Below are 22262 nucleotides of genomic sequence, written 5' to 3'. Positions count from 1 at the left end.
GCACGCTAAGATACGGAGAAATACAAGCAAACAACCAACAGTAATACATGCTTTCTAATGCATCGTTGGCTCCTTAGGTGGGCTAAAGAGAAGTGAACCAGACGGTGTGGTTAAACAGATGCACTGACAGTGAAATCCTGCGGAATTTTCATATGTTTACGATTACAATTAGGCCAGTACACACTGTAACAAATTGAATTGAATTGAATTTTGTTTTTTGTGTGTGTACAAAGAAATAAATGTATTTTTTGTTAATAAATACATACATAAATTAACAAATAAATAAAAGTTTTTAAGTCCAAAAACAATATATAGGTGTGGTAGTGTGGTAAGTCTCAAATGCAATCAATGTGTCAACGATATTCCAAAACCATACACAAAATATTTAGTATTTACTCAAAACACAGCAAATAGCAATACAAATTCTATAAAATCTGGACTTATGTTATCAAATGCTATACCACAGAAATGCGTGATTCGAATGAAGCTCTTTTTTAATGTTGAGTTAAAGCTTTAACGCAAAGAAATCTAATGTGCAGTATATATTTATACTGATATCCATATTTATGTTTAATTAATTCTGTATCCTTTATATGGACCTTACCGCACCGTTTGCACAGGAAACGTGTCTTCGCGTCTATACACTGTTTGTGTATAGACTGGATTACAATAAAGGTTTGTCTGTCTGTATAGCTGAAGCCATAGAAACTAATCACTGAATAAAGCTTCAGTTGGTATTACCTCCTTTAGAAAGTGGTCATCTCTGTTGCCAAACCACTTTATCTTTTGACTTTAGTGCATTTTGGTTCGATTATGTTACTTTCTAACAATGTAAATATCAACTGTACAAAAGTACCTGTTCTTAAGTTTTGGATCTTTCGTGGCAGCTGGAGGCACAAACATACATGGTTAAGTCAACAGAAGTGCGCCCTTCTTACTCTCACGCACTCACAAACACAACCGGGCACTCACACGCGCACACGCACTCAGCATGGACGTATTAGGATAACATGGCAAAGCGCCACGGACATGTGATATGTGACGGGCTGCTGAGCTGCAGCGCCCCCTGCAGCTGCAGTCACTGACCGGACACCGCTACACGGCAGCCGCAGCAGCAGCAGCAGCAGCGCCTCTCCTGTCACCACCGGGACTGCCTGTCCTCAGAGGCAGCGACTACGGCAATAACCCGTCGCACATAAAGACCCACGACCTGCAGACAACATGGTGAGTGAAACTAGAGCCTTAAATGTATAGATGATGCCTTTAATGTATTTGTAGCAGCGAGGGAAAACACGCTGTCAAATGCTGCACCCAACAACCGTTATGAGTTGTAGGCTCCGACTGCAGCCGCACCGGATCCCGTCAGGTCCGTGAAATGGATGCCGATGCCCGGTGGTGTTATGTGATCGGATAAGGGCTCTGTTTGTGCGCCGTTATAACATGCGCAACAGCCGGCCGATAACGCAGGGCTGTGGCCTCCAGTGCACGGGCCGCTCAGCTCTCACTGTGACGTCCACTGCAAAGCCTTTAATATCACGCTGCTCTGGCATGACCGCAGAAATATCACGTTAATACAGCTGCCCACAGAGGGAACGCACATGGCCATGGCATGTCTAATGTAAATGTCATCAGCTCTGTTTGTGTGTGGGGGGGAAATGTAGATTTTCATTTGATTAGAAGAGATTGCGTCATTGCTTTTTATTTAAGAAGCGATGGAAACGTGTTATTACATATAGGCAGGCTGCACTACGTCACACTCAGAGAGCTGCACCGCATTTCATCTGAGTGTTTTGCAGCAGTGGGTGATGTAAAAATGAATTATTTCACCAAAAGAGTCTTTGGTTGTGTTCATTTATATATCCAGTGTGATATTTCTGAATTGATGAATACATTTGTTCTGCTAGGAAAGCTTTGAGGGACACTGGACCTTGTTTTCTTCATATTTTTTATTTACAGAGGATTATGGGGATGGTTTTATATAGTCTTAACAACCCACTGCTAGACAAACTGTCATCTTGTCATCTTAGAGGACTGCCCTCTTCATATATTACACATTAAATAGCAAACTTAGTGGTTAACACTCTTTCTGTAGATTTAGTTTAAGGTCTAAAATCAAGAGACCGTGTTTTCTTGCAATTGTGGTACATTGCGTTCACCCCCACTCAGTTGCCACATGGTGAATGGTGACTCAGTAATTCTGGAAATCAGGAGGTAAAGTCTTTAAGCGGTGTCCACTCTCCTTCTTCCTGGGTTCAGTTTCAAACATGTCTTTCTTTTTATAACTCTTCTCGGAGCGGCTGGGGAGAGCTGGTAGTGGACAGAAATAGATGCATATGATGAATAAAATGAGCCTGTGCTAGTTGGAAATGGATGACTGTAGCCACCCTGCTCCCCTCCCCTTCTAAATCTCCAACCCTCCCTCCAGGTGAACTTCACGGTGGATCAGATCCGTGCCATCATGGACAAAAAGTCCAACATCAGAAACATGTCCGTGATCGCACACGTGGATCATGGGAAGTCCACGCTGACCGACTCGCTGGTATCCAAAGCGGGGATCATTGCATCGTCCCGTGCCGGAGAAACCCGCTTCACAGACACACGCAAAGACGAGCAGGAGCGCTGCATCACCATCAAATCTACGTATGTGCTTTGTGTTTGTAGCAGGAACTATTCATAATTTATCCTAACAGTACTGGTTAATTTAAATATTTTTATTACGCATTCAACCTCCCAAATTCTCGTCATCTGCCTGATCAGATCTGTGTGGGTTTGATTTTGATATTTCTATACGCTGACATCACACTCAAACTTTAATCAATGAGTAAAAATGCAGAGGAGAGACATGGGTGTTGCTTAGGGTTCTCAAATGTGAAGCTAAAATTCAGCATTCTTTCTAATGGCCAGCAGGGGGCGACTTCTTTGGTTCCAAAAGATGTTTGATTGTGAAGAAGTGTAAAAGAAAATGACAATGCTGCTTCAGGAAACATTTACCTGATGACTTTGTGGCCTCGTTCTCTAAACACAAGTCTTATTTTATACAGTTTGATCTTCCTTTTTTAAAATTATTATCTGACTTTGAGGATAATAAATAATAAAGCACGTAAAGAGTATTTCAGGTTGCGACTGGCAAGTGTGGCCATCCCTTATATATAGTCTGTGTCATAGACAAATATACTGATTGGAAGCGATCAATACTGTTCTATCTTTGGCAGGAAATATTGGGTACACATAATAACTCATCAATCATACTAAGACCTTGACTCAAAAAGAAGACGTACTTGGCCTTCAGCTGTCAGATCTCCCTGTTTGGTTGTGTTTGTAGGGCATATATGTCCGATAAAAAGAAGGGCTATAGTAAGTACATTACCAAAATAAGAAATATTTGTGCCATACTGAGTTCATTATTGTTATGAAATTGTGTTATGTATTTTAACCTCAAGGTACACATCGTTTCTAAAGGCGGCGGGCTGTGCTGTGTATTTAATTGGAACATGCATCTCATACTTGATTGGTTCATAATCACAGCACTTGTTTTATTTGTAAGTTGCTCGTGGTGTTATACTTTATCGACACACGTTAAGTACCATATTTGACTTGCAGAATTGTTTCTCTGTTCCAAATTTAGAGAGGTGTTAAAAAACACTGTTTTAGAGATTTACACATGGATGTTTGTATATAATAAATGCACCAGCAGAGATCACCAAATATTAATTCAAATCTATGCAGTCAGGACACTTAGTAGCAGCAGAAAGTCTTTGCTGTCTCTTTTATTAGAGGATGGTCTGACTCATCCGTGTGAGTGCAGTTTTTGAGATTTATTTACATAAATCGTTAAATTTATCAGTGCAGAGTTAACACATCTCAAGGTTTTTCTATGTTCTCTCACTCTCTTTCAGGGCCATCTCCATGTATTATGAGCTTGGAGAGAACGACTTGGCGTTTATCAAGCAGAGCAAAGACGGAAACGGCTTCCTCATCAACCTGATCGATTCCCCGGGTCACGTTGATTTCTCTTCTGAGGTCACCGCTGCCCTTAGAGTAACTGATGGAGCCCTGGTTGTGGTGGACTGTGTCTCAGGTAATTAGACATAAAACACTCGTCCTGTCACTCACATACACACTCGTACGCACTGAGGCTTACCTGTTTGTTTCCACTGACAGGTGTGTGCGTGCAAACCGAGACCGTACTGCGTCAGGCCATCGCTGAGCGCATAAAGCCGGTTCTCATGATGAACAAGATGGACCGGGCCCTGCTTGAGCTGCAGCTGGAGCCAGATGAGCTCTATCAGACCTTCCAGCGTATTGTGGAGAACGTTAACGTCATTATCTCCACCTATGGAGAGGATGAGGGTGGACCCATGGGGAACATTATGGTGAATACATACTTACGCTGGTAAAATACCTTCTAAAACTTTCAATATATGGGTAGTTACAATGAATGCTATCATTTATTCCTCAGATTGACCCTGTTATTGGAACAGTTGGCTTTGGCTCGGGCCTCCACGGATGGGCTTTCACCTTGAAGCAGTTCGCTGAGATGTATGTGGCTAAGTTTGCTGCTAAAGGAGTTGCACAGCTGGGACCAGCAGAGAGGTGCAAGAAAGTGGAGGACATGATGAAGAAACTGTGGGGAGAAAGGTGAACACGAGTGCACGTACAGTGCCCTCTCTGGTTACAGTGTGGTACATCAGAGGTGCTGCATGTGTTAAGAAGGATGCTTGTACATGGACCACACCCCTTTTTCTGTGTCAATGTTCAGGTGGTGTTTAGTGGTTCTTTAAAATTTAAGCATTAATACAAGACAGTGGGCAGCAAGTGATATTCAGGCAACATATTTTTATATAATAATTTCATTGCATTTTCCAGATATTTCGATCCAAGTGCTGGAAAATTCAGTAAGACCGCCACCGGCCCCGATGGTCAGAAATTACCTCGAACTTTCTGCCAGCTTGTTTTGGATCCCATCTTTAAGGTGAATGTACTAAAGATGCTTTATTTCAGCAAATTGTGTATTTTTTATGTTTCTAACATTGTTAAAAGGGGATTTAAAGCTCTTAAATTTCAGACATTTCAGATCCAGACTGTGACTGGATCCAAACTAAGATGATTAGACTTTAAGTAGAGTCTGAAAAGTCACTGCCTTTGATTAATGCCCTAATTTTTTTTTTTTGTCCTTTTTCTCATTGACCTCTTAGGTGTTTGATGCCATCATGAATTTCAAAAAAGAAGAGACAGCCAAGCTAATTGAAAAGCTGGATGTCAAACTTGACTCAGAGGACAAAGAGAAGGAGGGGAAGCCCCTGCTGAAGGCTGTAATGCGACGCTGGCTCCCTGCCGGAGAGGCCCTGCTCCAGATGATTACCATCCACCTGCCCTCCCCCGTCACTGCGCAGAAATACCGCTGTGAGCTGCTCTACGAAGGGCCCGGAGATGACGAGGCTGCCATGGGTCAGTAGAACACCTTCACGTGACTCAATTCAATTAAAAGTATTTGTATTATTATTAAGTAGCTTTAGAAGAATTATCACTGTTTATTTTGACTGTGGTATATTCACAACTTCGAAACTCTCTTCTCAGGTATTAAGAACTGTGATCCTAAGGCCCCACTGATGATGTATATTTCCAAGATGGTCCCAACCAGTGACAAGGGTCGTTTCTATGCCTTCGGCCGTGTGTTTTCTGGCTGCGTGTCCACAGGGCTGAAGGTGCGCATCATGGGGCCAAACTTCACCCCTGGCAAGAAGGAAGACCTCTACATCAAACCCATCCAGAGGTGGGCATGTTTATCTACAAACTGTACACAGTACAGGTCCAAGATAGTAGGAAAAGCTCAGAATGTGTGACTCCCCTTTCTTCTTTTTTTTATATCCTTCTTATTTTATCACCACGTCAATCTAGGACTATTTTGATGATGGGTCGCTATGTGGAGCCTATTGAAGATGTTCCCTGTGGCAACATCGTGGGTCTTGTTGGAGTAGACCAGTTCCTGGTTAAGACTGGAACTATTACCACCTTTGAACAGGTAGCGTGTCACTTTCCCTTTGTTCTGTATCTACACAGAGTGTGCTCTAGTTTAAAAACCGAGGCATGACAAATGAATCAATAGCTATTAACACAGAGTCATTATTTGGTGTGGCTTCCTGATAAAACAAACCTTAAAAGAATCTAGTCTTATCACTCATCGATTCCATCTTCAGGCCCACAACATGAGAGTGATGAAGTTCAGCGTGAGCCCTGTTGTCCGAGTGGCCGTGGAGGCCAAGAATCCTGCTGACTTGCCCAAGCTAGTGGAGGGCTTGAAGCGTCTGGCTAAGTCAGACCCCATGGTGCAGTGCATCATCGAAGAGTCCGGGGAGCACATCATCGCTGGAGCAGGAGAGCTTCACCTGGAGATCTGCCTGAAGGACTTGGAGGAGGACCACGCCTGCATTCCACTGAAGGTGAGCAAAGGAGTAGAGGTTTACTGGCAAGGTGCAAGACAGGTCACTGATGCAAGGTTAATATTAATAGCTATTACAAGTACTGATTTGTTTACGTCACATATATGAAAAGCAGCCTCACGACAGACAATCCGAACTATAAACCTGAATACAATTTAAACTGTTGTGTTTAAATAGATGGGTGGTCTGTACCACACAGCAAGCAATAATATTAATCAGGTAACCCATTAAAAAGAAGAGGTCCACTTTAATGACTTGAAGTAGTGGATGAGGCCTAGTGGACTCTGACTGGCTCCAGCTGCCTATCAAATCAATTATTAGGGTAGATGAGTTATTAAAGAAAAATAATCACCCCACTCAGAGTTGTTATAAGTGGGGTAACTCTTCATAAAGGCCAGAACCGTTTTTTGAACCAGGCTATAAATGTGCTTTTTAATGCAGTAAAGTTGACCATTTTAACATGTTAGTCTAAGGCAGGGGTAGGCAACTCCAGGCCTTGAGTGCCGGTGTCCTGCAGGTTTTAGATCGCACCCTCAGTTAACACACCTGAATCAAATGATTAGTTCATTACCAGGCCTCTGGAGAACTTCAAGAAATGCTGAGGAGTCATTTAGCCCTTTAAATCAGCTGTGATGGATCATGGACACATCTAAAACCTCCTCGGCACCGGCACTCAAGGCCTGGAGTTGCCTACCCCTGGTCTAAGGGGATTGGCTAGATGTTGGAGCCAGCCTCAAGTGGTGACTAGAGGAACTGCAGTTTTTGCTACTTCTGCACGAGCTTTGTTTTTCAACCCCTTAGGACTGATTTAATTTTGCCTTTTCTTTCTCTCTCATTCTTGAGACTACATATAATCCAGGTTCACTTTTAATCACAATAAAACTTGTGATTGCAGACATCAATCATATTTATTTGCTAATTTCATTTAATATTTTTCCTCTGCTTGTGCACAGTTTGACAACCACTCAATTAGGACAAGTAGCTTTCAAATGCTAAACATAAGAGCTTTACATAGCCTTACTGATTATGTGGGGCTAGAATTAGATAAAATAAAAAATATATATACATTTTATTCCCATATTTTTGAAGTATTGCTCATACCATCAATCCTGACCAATTCTTTACCTCTTTGTAGAAATCCGACCCAGTGGTGTCTTACAGAGAGACGGTGACGGAAGAATCCGACCAGCTGTGTCTGTCCAAGTCCCCCAACAAGCACAATCGTCTCTTCATGAAGTCCCGTCCGTTCCCCGACGGCCTGGCTGAAGATATCGAGAAAGGGGATGTCACTGCTCGGCAGGAGCTCAAAGCCCGTGCACGTTACCTTGCTGACAAGTATGAGTGGGAGGTGACAGAAGCCAGGAAGATCTGGTGCTTCGGTCCAGATGGAACCGGGCCCAACCTGCTGATAGACATGACAAAAGGGGTTCAATACCTCAATGAGATCAAGGACAGCGTAGTGGCTGGTTTCCAGTGGGCAACTAAGGAGGTGGGCAGCTAATTAATTCATACTCGTGTTGCATTTTAAATTCTTATTAGACTGTAAAACAGCTAGCTATTTATAACCTTGCGTTCACACACTCCTGTCTCTGTCCTCGCCCTGCAGGGTGCACTGTGTGAGGAGAACATGCGCGCAATTCGCTTTGACATTCATGATGTGACACTGCACGCAGACGCCATTCATCGCGGGGGAGGACAAATTATTCCCACAGCTCGCAGGGTCCTGTACGCCTGCCAGCTCACTGCTCAGCCTCGGCTCATGGAGCCGGTTTATCTTGTGGAGATTCAGGTTGGTGTTTGGACTAGAGTGGGCGCCTGGACATTGCTTGAACACAGGCTTGTAATTTTTTGGAGCTCTTCTATATTCTGAAAGGAAAAACATTTTAGTAACTTTAGTAACTATCTGTGGCCGTGCCTCTTGTCCATGCAGTGCCCAGAGCAGGTTGTCGGTGGGATCTATGGCGTGTTGAACAGGAAACGAGGTCATGTCTTTGAGGAATCCCAAGTGATGGGCACGCCCATGTTTGTGGTGAAAGCCTACCTGCCAGTCAACGAATCCTTTGGTGAGTTTCAGTCGATACTGCTTGCAGTCTTTTGTGGTGGGTTTTAACTCTCAGCTGGAAAGGAGGGCTTAGGTAAAAGAGGGACTGGAGAGGTCTAAAAGCTAAAGTGGATCTCTGAAATGTTTGTGAAGATATACACTCACGTGCCTTTTTATCGGGCTCACCGTTTAACAGCTTATCAACACAACTGTCGAATCAACTGATCAGTTGCATGGCAGCGTCTTATCCTCAGGCTTGTAGACATGGTCAAGAAACCTGCTGAAGTTCGAACTGAGCATCAGAATAAGGAAGAAAGGTGATTTAGGTGATTTTGACTGTGGCATGGTTGTTCGGTCCAGATGGAACCACAAGCTGCTGATCTACTGGGATTTTCCTGCATAAGCGTTTGTAGAGTTTACAGAGAATGGTGTGAAAAAGATAAAACATCCAGTTAGGCAACTTAAATAACCACTCATTACAGCCAAGATATGCAGAAAAGCATCTCTGAATGCACAACACATCAGCTGGGCTACAGTAGCAGAAGAGGTGGTGATGATAGTGTAATGGTGTGAGGAATATTTTCTTGGCACACCTTGGATGCCTTAGTACCAACTTAGTATTATTTAAACACCGCAGCCTTCCTGAGTATTGTTGCTGACCATGTCCATCCCTTTACGGCCACCTCACCCATCTTCAAATCATCTCAGTCTGGTATCTTAAACATGCTTGGTAAACTTGGTAAATGTCTCAACAAACATGTTTAAGACAAATGTAAAGGGCATATCCAGCAACTTAGTTTCAGCTGACAGAGTTGCTGTCTTTGTATATGAAGCTATTCTATTTGAAATAATGCTTTTATCTGTTTTTCTGACCTCCAGGGTTCACAGCTGACCTGCGCAGTAACACTGGAGGCCAGGCCTTCCCCCAGTGCGTATTTGATCACTGGCAGATTCTCCAGGGAGACCCCAGCGACCCTGCCAGCAGGCCCTGCCAAGTTGTCGCTGAAATTAGGAAACGCAAAGGTCTGAAAGAGGGCATACCTGCCCTCGACAACTACTTGGACAAATTGTAACCACTCACCCCGGATTAGAAAATACCAAATCATTCTCTAAACCCTACCCCGTGGGCACTTTCAAATCTTTGCACAGGCTTAAAGGTACATCGCACCAATTGTTTCATCTTTGAGCGCGGAGCAGAAACAAAGCTTAAGCTTCCATTGTAGGCTAGTGGAAGCAGCGATGCTTTTTTTCATTTCACAGCTACAGTACACCAAGTGCCTAGGGCAAGGGTTTGGGGGAGCAATTGGATCAAAGCAGCTGTATTATCAATTCCTTGTTTCTTCTATTCCTTCACATCGTCCCCCTTCTACGTATCTGCCGGGTTGGGCCTGTACAGTGCACTGTGATACTGCTGCAATAATGCATATTTATATGGATCATGGCCAGATTAAAGCGTGGCAATCACAATAAAAGTGTTATAGAAGTGAAACGCACTGGAATGGACGTTTGTTCAGTGGATGTAATGAATAAAAACAACTCATGATGAAAATGTGACTCCTAAAATGTTGTTTTTGCTCTAGAGGGTTTTTTCTGCTGCTTCTCAGATTTTCTCTCTATTTCCTGCTTTTATTTATTTATATATATATATATATATATATATATATATATATATATATATATATATATATATATATATATATAAATAAAAACATTTCTTTAGGATTAAACCAGAAAACAAAATGTATTTGGTCTTAAATGTAAATTTGACAAAAACAATGATCTAATAAAACTCAGATGATTATCAGATAGTGAGCAAAACTTTTTTCTTTTTACCCCTAACTTTTTTTTTTCTCCTTTCTCTGCTTACTTTGAATTTGACTTCAGTAAGTGAGGTCTGGTAGTTAAGAGGATGATATATGTTCTGTCTGTGGTTGCAGGTGAACATTATTTCCTTCAGACTAGGGGAGTCAAATATTTTACACTGTGGGTGAAGATTTTCTCCAGTTCTCTCCATTTTGCAGACAAAATACAAGGACGATAATTGTTTTTTCTTCACTCTTTAATCAATGCGCAATTCAAGTTACATATATAATGTTAATAAATGCCACTTTAATATACAACCCTCTCACTTCCATACAGAGACGGGAAAGCTGTTCCACCCACACTTTTTAAAACAAAGCATAAAAGAAACATATCTGAAGAGTTAGTGTGCATCCATACAACAACCAAATTAACATATGCAAGGCCAAGAAGTGCAAGGTTATCTTGGATATAGGCAACTACCAAGCAAGGACACAAGAAATCACAGATTGTACTGTATGTAGAAACCCAAAAAGTAATCATTCTTACCCCTAACCATATTGTTAAGATTAACATGAAGTTTGGTTCAAATTTACCAAGATTTCATAAAGCCTATGAGGTCTGTCAGTATGTGGAAGTTACAGCTAATGTGGGATTCTAGTCTGTACTAAACAGTGATGAGGATCTTTTCTTGGCAAATCTGATAAACTGTACATTCATACAGTTGAGACTCTCCTCTGTGTTAATGCTGTGGAGCACAGAAAGAGGAATCATACAGTTTAAGCCTTTATCAATCCACAGCAGTGACACTGATACTGTGAATAATCTGAGAGGCTTCTCCTTCCCTCTTGTTTCTAAGTGGAGTCGGTTCCAGTCAATTTCAGAGGCTGGTGTCAATATAACACAATGGGATAAAGGAAAGCCACTGAGAAGGAGAAAGACATCTCAAATGACAAGCTTTGACCCATGTAGTGACCTACAACGCTTCCAGGTTGTTTGCCTTCCCATGTTGCCAACAGTTGTGCGCGATATGGAGGGAGCAGTATGAAGTCTGACAGATTAGTCCCCAGTACAGCTGCTGAGGTGCGGCCCTGCGCTCGCTGGTGTCACGGTTGTCACATTTGATGGAAGATTGTTGCAATGTCTGAGGTGACTATGTGTAGAAGATGACCTCGGGAATCTGTCCGTCCTCTACGGAGGTTCCATTGTTGTTGCCTGCTGCGTAGCAGAAGGTGAAACATGTCTTTGTGCCAGTGGATGACGACTCGTGAGTTACCTTTCGCATTCCCTTAGTGCCATAATGAGAGTCTGGACCCTGTAAGACAGAAAATTAAACTCAGTTTTATTCACATATAGTGCCAAATCACAACAACAGGGAATAAAGAAAAGCCCAACAATCAAACAACTCCCTATGAGCAAGCACCTGGCAACAACGGGAAGGAAAAAACTCCCCTTTAACAGGAAGAAACCAGGCTCAGGGAGGGGCAGCCATCTGCCATGACTGGTTGGGGGTGATGGGAGGGAAAGAGAGGAAAAAACACCAAAGGAGAGAGAGAGCCAGACATTGATAATAACTAATGATTAAATGATTCAGGGTCAGCCCTAATTATATGGTGTGAAGAGCCAATGAATAGAAGATTGTATGGGAAAAATACGCTTTCTCTTTCTAGTCCGTGTCAGCAGTCTGGTTGCAGCATTTTGGATCAACCACTGAAGACTTTTCAAGGAGTTTCTAGGACAGCCTGATAGTAATGAATTGCAGTTGTCCAGCCTAAAAGTATTAAATGACATACTGAGCAAATGCAGGAAAGCAGTCCTACATATTTGTTATATACGTACAGTGAAGGACATGTCCTGGTCAAAATGTAAAAAATTAAACAAATTAGAAAAATATGCTGAACAGTGCAGTACTTATGCTTTCCTGCTTCAAGTATTAAATGTTTTTGACATTACATACCTTGAGTGTGGCACAGGCAGTGTAGTTGACATTGGGTAGGATCTCCACTGGCTCTTTGAACATGACTCTGAAGGTGTTTGCTGAGCCATCACAGCTGAAGCCTGTGTCGTTCTGCCCCAGCACTGTGTTACTGTCTGTGTGAATGATCTGGAAAATGCATATACCACCTCCATTACAACCAGACAGAAAAGCTTTTCACAATAACTGCTTGTTTACTGTGCTATGAATCAGTTGATGAGGACTTTGCAGTTTTTACCAAATGGTGTGATTTCTTTTCCCGAAGAGAAAACTCCAAGCGGACCAAAATGCATCATTACAAACCACGTGAGACTGTTCGGTCTACTTATTGCCTGAGATGCAATTAACAAAAATAAACACGGGAAGAAGATGATGTGCTCTGAACCAATGGATAAAAGTCTCCAACTCCAAGTGAGGCCTCAGTTCATTCTCTGGCTAGCTGCTACAGTTTGTGCACTGTGCTGCATCCCAGAATATAAAGCATCCCAGGCTACAAGAAGGCATCTAGCTGAACTTGCAGGGTACACCAGGTAGTTGGGTTGGATTGAGGTTTGATCACATTATCACCACCAAAAACTACCCTGGGGTTCCTTTTGAACCAGTTCAAGGGTTCCTCTTTTTCCAAAGGGTCTCTAAAGGGTGCAGATTTTTTGGGCCATACGCAACTGCGATTATCATATTCACACCAAGGAGGAAAACCAACAAGAATATGTTTAGAGAGAAAGGTTTTAAAGACCATACCTGTATGTTGACTTGATAATCTGTGGGTCCGTGTATTGAGCCATATAGCCCAAAACCAACCACGAATATCCTTCTGTTTACAGAGAACCTGTGAATAACAAAAAAACAAAACAAAACAAATATATAGAATATAAACATGTTCCTTCTTTAGTTTTCTAGCCAGTACTGCATGTGATTATAGAAAAAGCTCATCAAACTGAGGCCGTACGACCACTGTTAGTATTATTAGTTACATCCAGGCCTCATTTCAATAAACTTCTTATCATTTTTTTCAAAGAACATGGTGAATTTGATTATACTGTCAATGAGGATGTTGAGTTAATGGCATTGGATGGAAAAAGTAATTTTTTAAAAAGTCTTTTTTTTTAAATTATGTAGTCTTGACTGATTTTGTATTTTGAAAAATACTTTAATAGTATTTTTAATACTTTCACTCATTCACCTTATTAACCTTTTATTGAATTACTTGTCATATTTATACACGACGCCATATTTTCATATTTTACTTTTTTCGTAAAAAGACAGAATCTATAGTTATGGTTTTAAAACGCTCCTGACTCACCGTATGCGGTCACTTGTGCCGCTGTAGCCCCAGCGGCTCTCCACCTGACCAAAACGTGTGATGCTGCACTCCTTTCCGCGGAGGCAGCAGCGAGGGCGGTCAATGAAATCTACGTGTGGCTTCGGGTTGACTGTGAAGTGCAGGAAGAGACTCACCACCTCCCGGTCAGTCAGGATACTGGACTGTGCTGGACCTGGAGGGAAAGGGATGCAACCCGAGGACACACATCAAAGACTAAATCACAGTGTGTGTTTATAGGAGAGGGAAATGCTTCTTAAAAAACTGATTAAAAATGTTCCCATCCACCTGCAGCAAACTCTTCGATGGTCATGAGAGGGAACCGGATGAGTGTGAGAGCTTTTCCCAGGACTTTACGCTTGTTTTCGGGCGTTGGCTGCAACTGCTGCCTGTGCGCCTCGGCCTCGGCCCAACGAACTGCAGCACTAAACAAACGCACCTCCCTCACTCCCAGAGTATCTCTCTCCAAAACTGCCACCAGTGTGTCTAGAGAAGAAAAGGATGACAAAAAAATATTACACTGTTACTCTGAAATACAAAACTTGGACACAATGGCGCTCACAATAACAAAGACAAATTACCCAGATCTATGTCTGTGAAGCCTTCAGCGGCAAGCGCGTCTCCAGTGTTCTTGTCAATATTTTCCAAGCAGAGGCTTGCAAGCTGTGGCTCATCAAACAACCGTGCCTGAAATTACAAATTATTTTGAATACACAGATAAGTTAAAGGTTTAAGATGACAGCTGCAATCTGCAAAGGGTTGTAGCGTAGTTTATGCTTAGACATGTGTAACTTGAAGTTCAATAAGATGGACTAAATCGTTAACACATGCTCTGCACAGGAATGCTGAAAATACAGTATCGCACTCAAAAGCCAAAAGGTGGAGCCATTTTTCAAAGGCATACCTGTGTCAGCAGCATGAAAGCATTGTCTGCTCTGAGGTTCTTCTTCAGGAACTCCACACAGTGAGCCTCCAGGGCTGGAACTGCATACTTCTTTGCCGTATAGAGTGTGGTCATCACCGTCTCAGGCCCGATCTGGACTTCATCAGAGTAGAGAAACCTGCAGGAAGATGGCAGATTACACATGTTATTGCATTACAGTTACTGTGCATGTGTATATGCCCTAATATTCAATTACGATTATGAATAGCAGCAGATCAGACACAACATTAACAGCACCTGGCCAATATCTTGCCACCAAACAGCTCTGGCTCACTGCACCTGCCAGCTTACCTTCTTCTAACCTCAACACGTTTATTGACTGAGGTCACATTCCTCCACTGATGCAGTTCTGATGCCTGCTTTAAGGTATTGTCAGTGGGAAGGAGTCTGCACGGCCACTATGACCAGTATTCAATGAGCTGCAATGAACCAATCTATCATAACCAGCAACTACAGCAATTTTTAGATTTATGTGTTTTTGCTCCCCCTTGAGCCTTTGGTTATTCATGACCCTGTCACTAACTCACTGCTTAATCTTATGGGTTCCCAGTTCTGCCAAGGCCTGCTGGAGATGCTCCGACCCACTTTTCTAAACTTAGCAAAAAAAGTAAGGAAATTTGTGTTTAGTTGATAACTTAATTGTTGTAACAATGCTTCTTGGCAAAATCCTTATACCATTGTTACAACAATTAAGTTATCAACTAAACACAAAGTTATCAACTAAACACAAAAAAGCCTGTTTATTTCCACATTTGTAAGGAAGATGCTTTTGTGGGTTGAGCAGCAGAGGTGAGAGTGTGAATATCAGCCAGTGCAGTTGTGCTGGTCACTCTGGCATGAACAGCATGTCCAGGCTGATCCCACAAGGGTTCAGTGGGGTTGAGATCAGGGCTGCAGGCCGGCCATTCAATCCTCTTTACTTCCAAATTCTGGAGGCAGTCTCTGATAAACCCCACTCTGTGGGAGCAAGTGCGGTCATCTTGGAGGATAGAGTTCAGCCCCAGACCAGATTTGGCAAGTTTTCCATCACTGCAATCCACAAATGCATTTTCACAACTTACAATCGTGGCACCACTTAAAGGGAAATAAGAAGGCTCCCCAACGGTATAAGACAAAGAAAGAAATCAAACAAACACAAATGTCCTTACTTTCTGTTCTTTCCAAGAAGCCACAATCAGGTGCTGACCGTCCCCCATAGCCTAACATATCCCAATACCTCACAGGTACCATTGTCAGGTGCACATCCCTGTCATGGGTTTTAATGTTGTGACTGATCGGTATAAAACCACGCCCACTTTAAGGTGAGCGTCGTGTTAAAGACGCTCGGCTCCTTACTTTAGCAAGGCCAGAAAGGCAGCTGGTTCCACATCTGGGAGCTCGATCTCCGTTGACGTGGTCGCCATTCCCCCGTTGAACATGGCATCAAACACTGCGCTGCCCACAGCCAGAACGAACCTGACAGCAGCAGAGACAGAGGCAGGGATAAAGTCGCTTGCAGAGCTGCTTGCAGAGCCTCTTCCCCCCCACTTAATCCTCTTACCTGTGTGCCGGTATCCTTTGAACTCCCATCCCCTTGCCCACTAAAAAATGAACGTCACTGAGCACCTCGTTGTTGAAGAGGAAAGCGAACCTCTCTTTCACGGTGCTCTTCGTTGCCTGCCAGTTGTACACTGGCTCTCGGTACACCAGCACGGAGGCGGCCGCCGGAGTGGCCGTCGGTGCCGCCGCCGGAGAGGCGTTTGACGCCGCGGTGCTTGCCATGTTGGACGCCGGAGAGGCCATTGCTCCGGCTGCCGCAGCACCTGCCGCAACGGGCTGCTGCAGGGAGTTCTGCGCAGTCGGTTGAGTTCCGGTCGAAACACCGTTGCCGTCTCCCCCTCCAGGCCCAAGCTGCGGGTTGGGCCGCCTCGCGGCTCCCTGCGGCCCCCCAGCTGCACCGACCCCTCCGCCGTTGGATGCGGGCATGGAGAAAACACTGTTGCTGGGTTGGCTGTTTCCCAAAGGACCCGGACCAGAGAAACTGAGGCAAGGAGGCCTGCCGCTGTTGTCTCCAGTAGCCATCTTGAACCCAGAGTAGGCGTAAACAACACACTTCCTCTGTTTATTTATTTCTAGCAGGCTCAACAGTCACATCTGCTTTTTGCTTCCCCCTAGCGTTTATCACAAGTATTGCACCAGTGGGTATTTTTATTGTTTGCGTAATACCTCTTTAAACCCCCACCCCACACTTGATTAAAAGCTATTTATTCAGTAATCAGCAGTGGAGAACAATGGGAAAAGGCGTTAAAGGCTTTTTACACTCAAGCGTGATACAAGAAACAAAACAGTGCACAACCATGCAACTAAAAGTAGTACAGAAAATGATCTGAGAGAAAACAATATTATACTATACTTGTGAGAAGAATGTGGAATATTTTGTAAGTTAATATCGTAGCTGCCCAAGCAATTTATTTCTAAACAAGCCAACAGACAGTAGTGTGCAAAATCCTTGAGCCACACCTTATTTCTTTATATTTTGCTTCCAAGCGGCCAGACTTTCTTATACCTGGCCATTTTCAAAAGAATGCTGAATGTTGAATGAATCTGCAAACAAGGCAAAAGATAACACAGTTTGACAGGCATAAAATAGAATTTTTGCAGTGATTAGGTAATTCCAAAAGAGCTATTAGCTGAAACCTTGGCATATCTGAGCACGGTGTACAGTGTGTCCTTAAAAAAACTGAAGATATAGGGCAAGTGGAGGAGAAAAGACAAAAGAAGACGTGGCAGGCTTAAAAACAATTTATATATATATATATATATATATATATAAAACTTAACACCCAGCACGCCCCTGCGGGCGGTTTATCCTTCAAGCTCGTATGAAAGTGATCTCAAACACACCGACAACACAGTGAACGCATACCTGGATAAAGAAAAACACACAATAGAACACTATCAGTCATTGACTGGCCTCCCCAGAGTCAGACGTCAACACTATTGAAGCAGTGTGGGATCATGATGAAAGAGAAAGGAACAAAAGGCAGCCAGAGTTTATATTTTGTAATATGGATCCACTTATATGTCTTTTTAACCTGACAGATTTTATATCACGTGCATGTGCACCAATAATAATTAATTTTCACAAGACTCAAAATAATGATGATAATCGCTTTTTTGGATATTTGCTTCATGAGCAGCTGTTCAGACCACAACATTTTTTATCACCTTTAACTATTTCATGTATATACTCTTGCACACATTAGCTGTCACTTGGCACTGTCTATATTTCATCTTACTGTTTCTTAGTGTGACTCAACTGAGTCTATGTTTTGCAGTCTTTGCATTTCACCACTTTTACCATCTGCCTTGCTTGTCATCCTTTGACAAACCCCTGAGATGCATGTTTGATAGCGCCTATTCCACAGCAAAGCCCTTTTTTCTGTCTCCATCTCCATTGTGACACTTTCTTTGTCGGTCTGGCAAAAAACAAAACAAAAAAAGAGATTATAGCCAATGTTGTAGTGCTTTATCCACCTATAACACACATTTACAAATTTGAATGTGCTTGAATGTGTGCTGGGCTTGTTCTCATGGATGCACAGGGGTGGACTAATGAAACTCTAGTCAAAGAGTACGACACTGTACCTGAATAGTCCTGAAACTGTAGAAAGACTTCGTGGGAATGTTAGAACAGATGCTTTGGATGTTGACCTATGCTTGCAGTAATAACAAAACGCTTTTGAAAGAGTTGCATCTGAACAAACCACAGGACCACAGGAACCATGTACTGGTTTGGTGTTGGGCTCTTTGACAGTGGCGGAGGGTTGATGATTTAGTCTTGTCTTGCATCAACAGGACCTGGGCACCTTGTAGTCATTGAGTTGACCGTGAACTCCTCTGTACACCAAAGTATTCTAGAGTCAAATGTTAGGCCATCTGTCTGACAGCGAAAGCTTGGCTTAAACTGGACCAGGAATGTGATCCCAGGGAGGCACAGCAGCAAATCTACAATAGAATGGCTGAAAATAAAAAACATTTTGTAATGGCTCAGTCAAAATCCAGACCTCAACCTGACTGAAAACCTGCAGTGGGATGTTAAGAGCACTATCAAATTCCTGCAAACGTCAACGAACCGCAACAACGCCGTAAAGAAGAGTGGGCCAAGTTTCCTCCACAAGGATGGGAGAGACTGATAGAGTCATACAGACAATGATTACTCCAAGTTATTGCTTCTAAAAGGCTTCTATGAGGCTTCTATGTTGTTGGAATTAAATAATTTGCTGTGCCTCAATAATGGTATGCTTTTTATTAATAATAAGTGTTATAAAGTTATATAGTGTAGTATTAAGTGGACGCAGCCCTGAAAAATAAAGGCATGAGACCATGTGTCCTTGGGGAGTAGAAAGCTGCAGACTCTCACTCACGCTTGCCTTGGAAAATGTAGATAAGAGGGGACCATCTCTAGTGGAAAGTTACTGAGACACTGTTGTTTAGACTAGAATGGTAGTATAATAGTAGTAGCTTCTGTAATAAAACTGTTAGGGGCACACCAGCATTTTGAGATCCACGGCAGCGTGTCATGCAGGACGCATCTCCCTTCTAGAAGTAATGTGAAAGAGTAATAAAGTGTTAAATGGTCTACTGAGCAGTGTTTTGTCTTCCATCGGATGCCTCTGAGGAATCAAAAGAACTCGGTGTAGTGTTGATATTTACAGTGTGCATAGATTCTCACAACCTGCTTCTTCTTTCTTTAAATATTGATGTTATTGTTGATCATCTCAGGTAGTATTTAGCTAACTTACAGACTAGATAATTTTTTAGTACTTCCTGATGTGTAAAAGCTTAGGTTGGATAGGGTGCACTTTCTTTTTTTACCATGAGGGTACGAAGTTCTGTGGACAAGTGGATGACCTCCTGAATATTTTCAGCGGATACTGGAGTGATGCTTTTTGGGGGCTGCACTAACTGACAGTTATACAGTAAAACTCTATTTTCAGACTGATTTCTGAACATGATAGTGGATCTGCTGTGAAACCCCTATCAACACACCGAAAAGAGGGCTAAGTTAAAGGGTTAAGTGCTATTGGATGGGATTAGATTATTTACTTCATCACTGGGTGTATTTTCCATATGCATGACTTAAAAAGAAGAAGAAGAAAAAAAGACCGCGGATGCTAACTTGCTAAATGAAAGCGCCACCTGATATTGATGTTACCACCTGATCCAGCCTTGGATGTGAACTGAGAAAAATACTGGACAACTTTCTCTCTGAAGCAGTGAATGGAAATTCCTGGTCGCCATATTGTTCATTGAGTACATTACATCAGCCAAAACGATATTATTAATTACCCCACCTTCCCGCCTCCCCTTCTGGCTGCTACTCATCACCCGTGACGTCAGGGCGGCACGGCGCGGGGGAGCTGTCCTCGCGCGGAGGGTGCTGCTGCTGAAACAAGATGGCTGTGCGCGCAGGAGGAGCAGCGGCGGCGGAGGAGAGCTGAGGCAATGCAGAGGAGGGGGGGGGGGCGAGGAATTTACTTCTGTGTGTCTTTCTTGTCCTGCCAAAAGAGCAACAGCCCCGCAGAGGAGGAGACGACACGCTTCCGAGATGGTGCTGATTTGTTTCCGTTACCTTTTACGGTGACGGTTTTTAACGGGGCTTTTTTATTTTTATTTTTTTTAAACGGACGGACTGACCAAACAAATCACGGAGTCTGAGTAGAGGACAGCCGGGGACGCTCAACACCGCTACCAGAGATGTCCCTGCTGTGTGTGGGAGGTAAGAGGGGAAATGAAAGAGGCCGTGAAAGCCTGCCTGTTTCATGTTATTGAAGTATCACTAACTGCACCAGCTGTCTGACAGAGCCTGCGGGCTATCAGCTCCCAGCAAAAGTGTGTATGTGTATGCGTGTGTGTGTCCCGAGCTATTGTGCTGAATAGTCATTAAATCTCAGAGCAGAAACAGCCCGTTTATTGCGTGGGGAACACCACTGGGATACTTTCAGCAGCACCGTGTGTGTTTGTTCAGCGCTGTCTGTGCTCACGTGTGTCTGACATGAAAAAAGAGCAGTTGTGACTGTTTGTAGTAGAAAGCATGAACGGGCTCTTTGACTTTCTGTAAGCCCGGGGAGAACCGCTGCATCTTCTCCCGGCTCGCACTGTTGCGGTTGCCCGGTGTAAGCCTCCGTGTGTGTCATCCACTTCATTCATTCATGCGTGGGCAGTCCAACGAGGAGGAGGAGGAGGACGAGGAAAAGCCCCTGCCGCTGCCGCACCCCTCGCCTCCTCCTCCTCCGTTCACCGTGAGGGAATACTGGCTGTAGTCTGGAGGTGCGCGTCACTTCTGCGCGTTTTCCCTCAAGCGATGCGTCACCTCCTCCCACCAGACTCCCCGAAAGCACCTGATGCTGATACTGTTGCCTCTCCGCGCGATGAATAAGCATCTGCTGTGATTGCTCATAAGCTGGAACCTCCAGCTTCACATCCAGGGCGCGGTGAACGCACACGAGGAGAGGATGAGAGAGGCGGGGGGAGATTTTACAGCGAGACACGCGGTTGTTCTCAAGTGCGTTTTTGGCATAATTTGATGATAGATTGGGGCTGAATCAGCAAAAACTTGCCACCTCAAAAAACCCAAAACTGTTTAAAAACTGTAGTCAATAGATGGAATTTAAGCAAAATTGGTGTTGAATAGCAAGTTGTCCTCTAAGAAAGTTCCAGCCAGGGCGCTCAGTGTCTTGTAATTATTCATCTACATTGCTCTGGTCTTTAAGATGCCATGAAACATGAAATGAAACTGAAGCTTTCAGTTTAAAGTCATTCCATAATAATTTAATGGGTACCTGCTTTCTCCTTTTTACATAACTTAAAGGTGACGTTTAAAGAAAGCCTAGATGAGCCTACATGCACAAGTGCACTACTGAATATTTGTAATTTTTACTTGACTATTGACTTTTATATCAATTCTCTAAAGCTGTGACTAATACAGCCTCTAAAACAGATCAAGGGTTGGGCTGTAGTGTAGACATACAGTGTAGGTGAGCTCTAGGCAGCTGTCAAATGTGTGTTAGTGGCAGCATAAAGACAAAAGAGAAGTTAAGTGGTTCGTGAAGTCACCTTTGATATGGCAGGCCCATTATGGATGCCAGCCCACCACATCTTGTCCCACCGGGTCCACCCACTGAGTGTTCCTGCTCTGAGTCAGTCCCAAGTGTCATTAAGACGCTGAGCGTTATTCATTCATAAACACTGGCTGCGGCTGTCAGTGTTGTAGTCTACGAGACTTGGCAGCGGGCCCTTTTTCTGTTCCGCTTACATCATTCATGCTTACCTGACTGGAGCTATTTCTGGCCTCCACAGTACTTCATGCCTCTCAAATAGGCAGCATTTCTTTGGCGCATCTGCCGACCAAGCAGAATTCAGACACTGATACAGATTAACTCTGAAAAACTTGGCTTCTTTTCCAGCAGATAGCCCACATACTGTACTCTGAAGTCCACTTATTCTCCCTGTCCTCTCGATTTGGACACTAAATCAGGGACTGACACTATCAGCAACTGCAGGGGCTGCTGCAGATCTCATGTGATGCTTCAGTATAAAGCACTGTCTGTCTGAGTCATGTCATCCCTCGTTTCTGTCACTGGATGGCTGAACTCAGCTCACATGATGAAAACTGCTGGCATATCAGAGATACATACCAAAAAATAAATAAATAAATAAATAAAAAATGTATTTATTGTGGTGACAGCTGAGTTGGCGTG

The 22262-nt window shown here is 43.3% G+C and overlaps 3 protein-coding genes across 4 annotated transcripts in view; 2 read left to right on the top strand and 1 right to left on the bottom strand.

The window, feature by feature from the left end:
- Nucleotides 1-1088: 1088 nt before the first annotated feature.
- LOC146648271 (elongation factor 2b) lies at nt 1089-10113 on the top strand. Its single transcript, XM_085388351.1, has 14 exons — nt 1089-1224; nt 2426-2640; nt 3897-4078; nt 4162-4373; nt 4460-4638; nt 4867-4972; nt 5196-5448; nt 5578-5773; nt 5899-6022; nt 6198-6440; nt 7576-7929; nt 8047-8229; nt 8371-8503; nt 9361-10113. Exons 1-14 carry the CDS (start codon nt 1222-1224, stop codon nt 9552-9554), a joined length of 2577 nt encoding a protein of 858 aa, XP_085244477.1. The 5' UTR covers nt 1089-1221; the 3' UTR covers nt 9555-10113.
- A 409-nt stretch (nt 10114-10522) lies between these two features.
- Nucleotides 10523-17255, bottom strand: btbd2b (BTB (POZ) domain containing 2b). Of its 2 annotated transcripts, XM_085388354.1 has the most exons (10): nt 17020-17255; nt 16061-16581; nt 15856-15975; nt 14482-14638; nt 14159-14264; nt 13866-14063; nt 13560-13752; nt 12998-13085; nt 12239-12385; nt 10523-11596 (listed from the first exon to the last, which is right to left on the bottom strand). In XM_085388354.1, exons 2-10 carry the CDS (start codon nt 16579-16581, stop codon nt 11435-11437), a joined length of 1692 nt encoding a protein of 563 aa, XP_085244480.1. In that variant the 5' UTR covers nt 17020-17255; the 3' UTR covers nt 10523-11434. The 2 variants fall into 2 exon arrangements, with proteins under 2 accessions (XP_085244480.1, XP_085244479.1); XM_085388353.1 differs by lacking the exon at nt 17020-17255 and having other exon boundaries at nt 16061-16993.
- A 2698-nt stretch (nt 17256-19953) lies between these two features.
- Nucleotides 19954-22262, top strand: part of LOC146648269 (protein unc-13 homolog A-like) — a 33225-nt gene continuing 30916 nt past the window's right edge. The window contains exon 1 of the mRNA XM_085389470.1: nt 19954-20281. Coding sequence (XP_085245596.1) covers nt 20260-20281 — 22 coding nt within the window. The 5' untranslated portion in view covers nt 19954-20259. The remainder of the gene's footprint in view (nt 20282-22262) is intronic.

Source organism: Rhamphochromis longiceps, linkage group LG18 (assembly GCF_057381845.1).
Source record: "Rhamphochromis longiceps isolate RC_006_pf linkage group LG18, R_longiceps_female_GT1.1, whole genome shotgun sequence".
NCBI lineage: Eukaryota > Metazoa > Chordata > Actinopteri > Cichliformes > Cichlidae > Rhamphochromis > Rhamphochromis longiceps.
The sequence above is the reverse complement of the archived record's forward strand: the minus strand, read 5'-3'. Positions and strand labels throughout refer to the sequence as shown.

Bases quoted from the DNA above. Each gene is read 5' to 3' on its own strand.
- LOC146648271 (XM_085388351.1), top strand. The intron at 4,079-4,161 runs GTAATTAGACAT...TTCCACTGACAG, and splicing joins TGTGGTGGACTGTGTCTCAG to GTGTGTGCGTGCAAACCGAG. The intron at 4,639-4,866 runs GTGAACACGAGT...TGCATTTTCCAG, and splicing joins AAGAAACTGTGGGGAGAAAG to ATATTTCGATCCAAGTGCTG.
- btbd2b (XM_085388354.1), bottom strand. From the start codon at position 16,581: ATGGCTACTGGAGACAACAGCGGCAGGCCTCCTTGCCTCAGTTTCTCT. The intron at 14,265-14,481 runs GTATGCCTTTGA...TTGTAATTTCAG, and splicing joins CTTTCATGCTGCTGACACAG to GCACGGTTGTTTGATGAGCC. The intron at 13,753-13,865 runs GTGGATGGGAAC...CTTTCCCTCCAG, and splicing joins CATCGAAGAGTTTGCTGCAG to GTCCAGCACAGTCCAGTATC.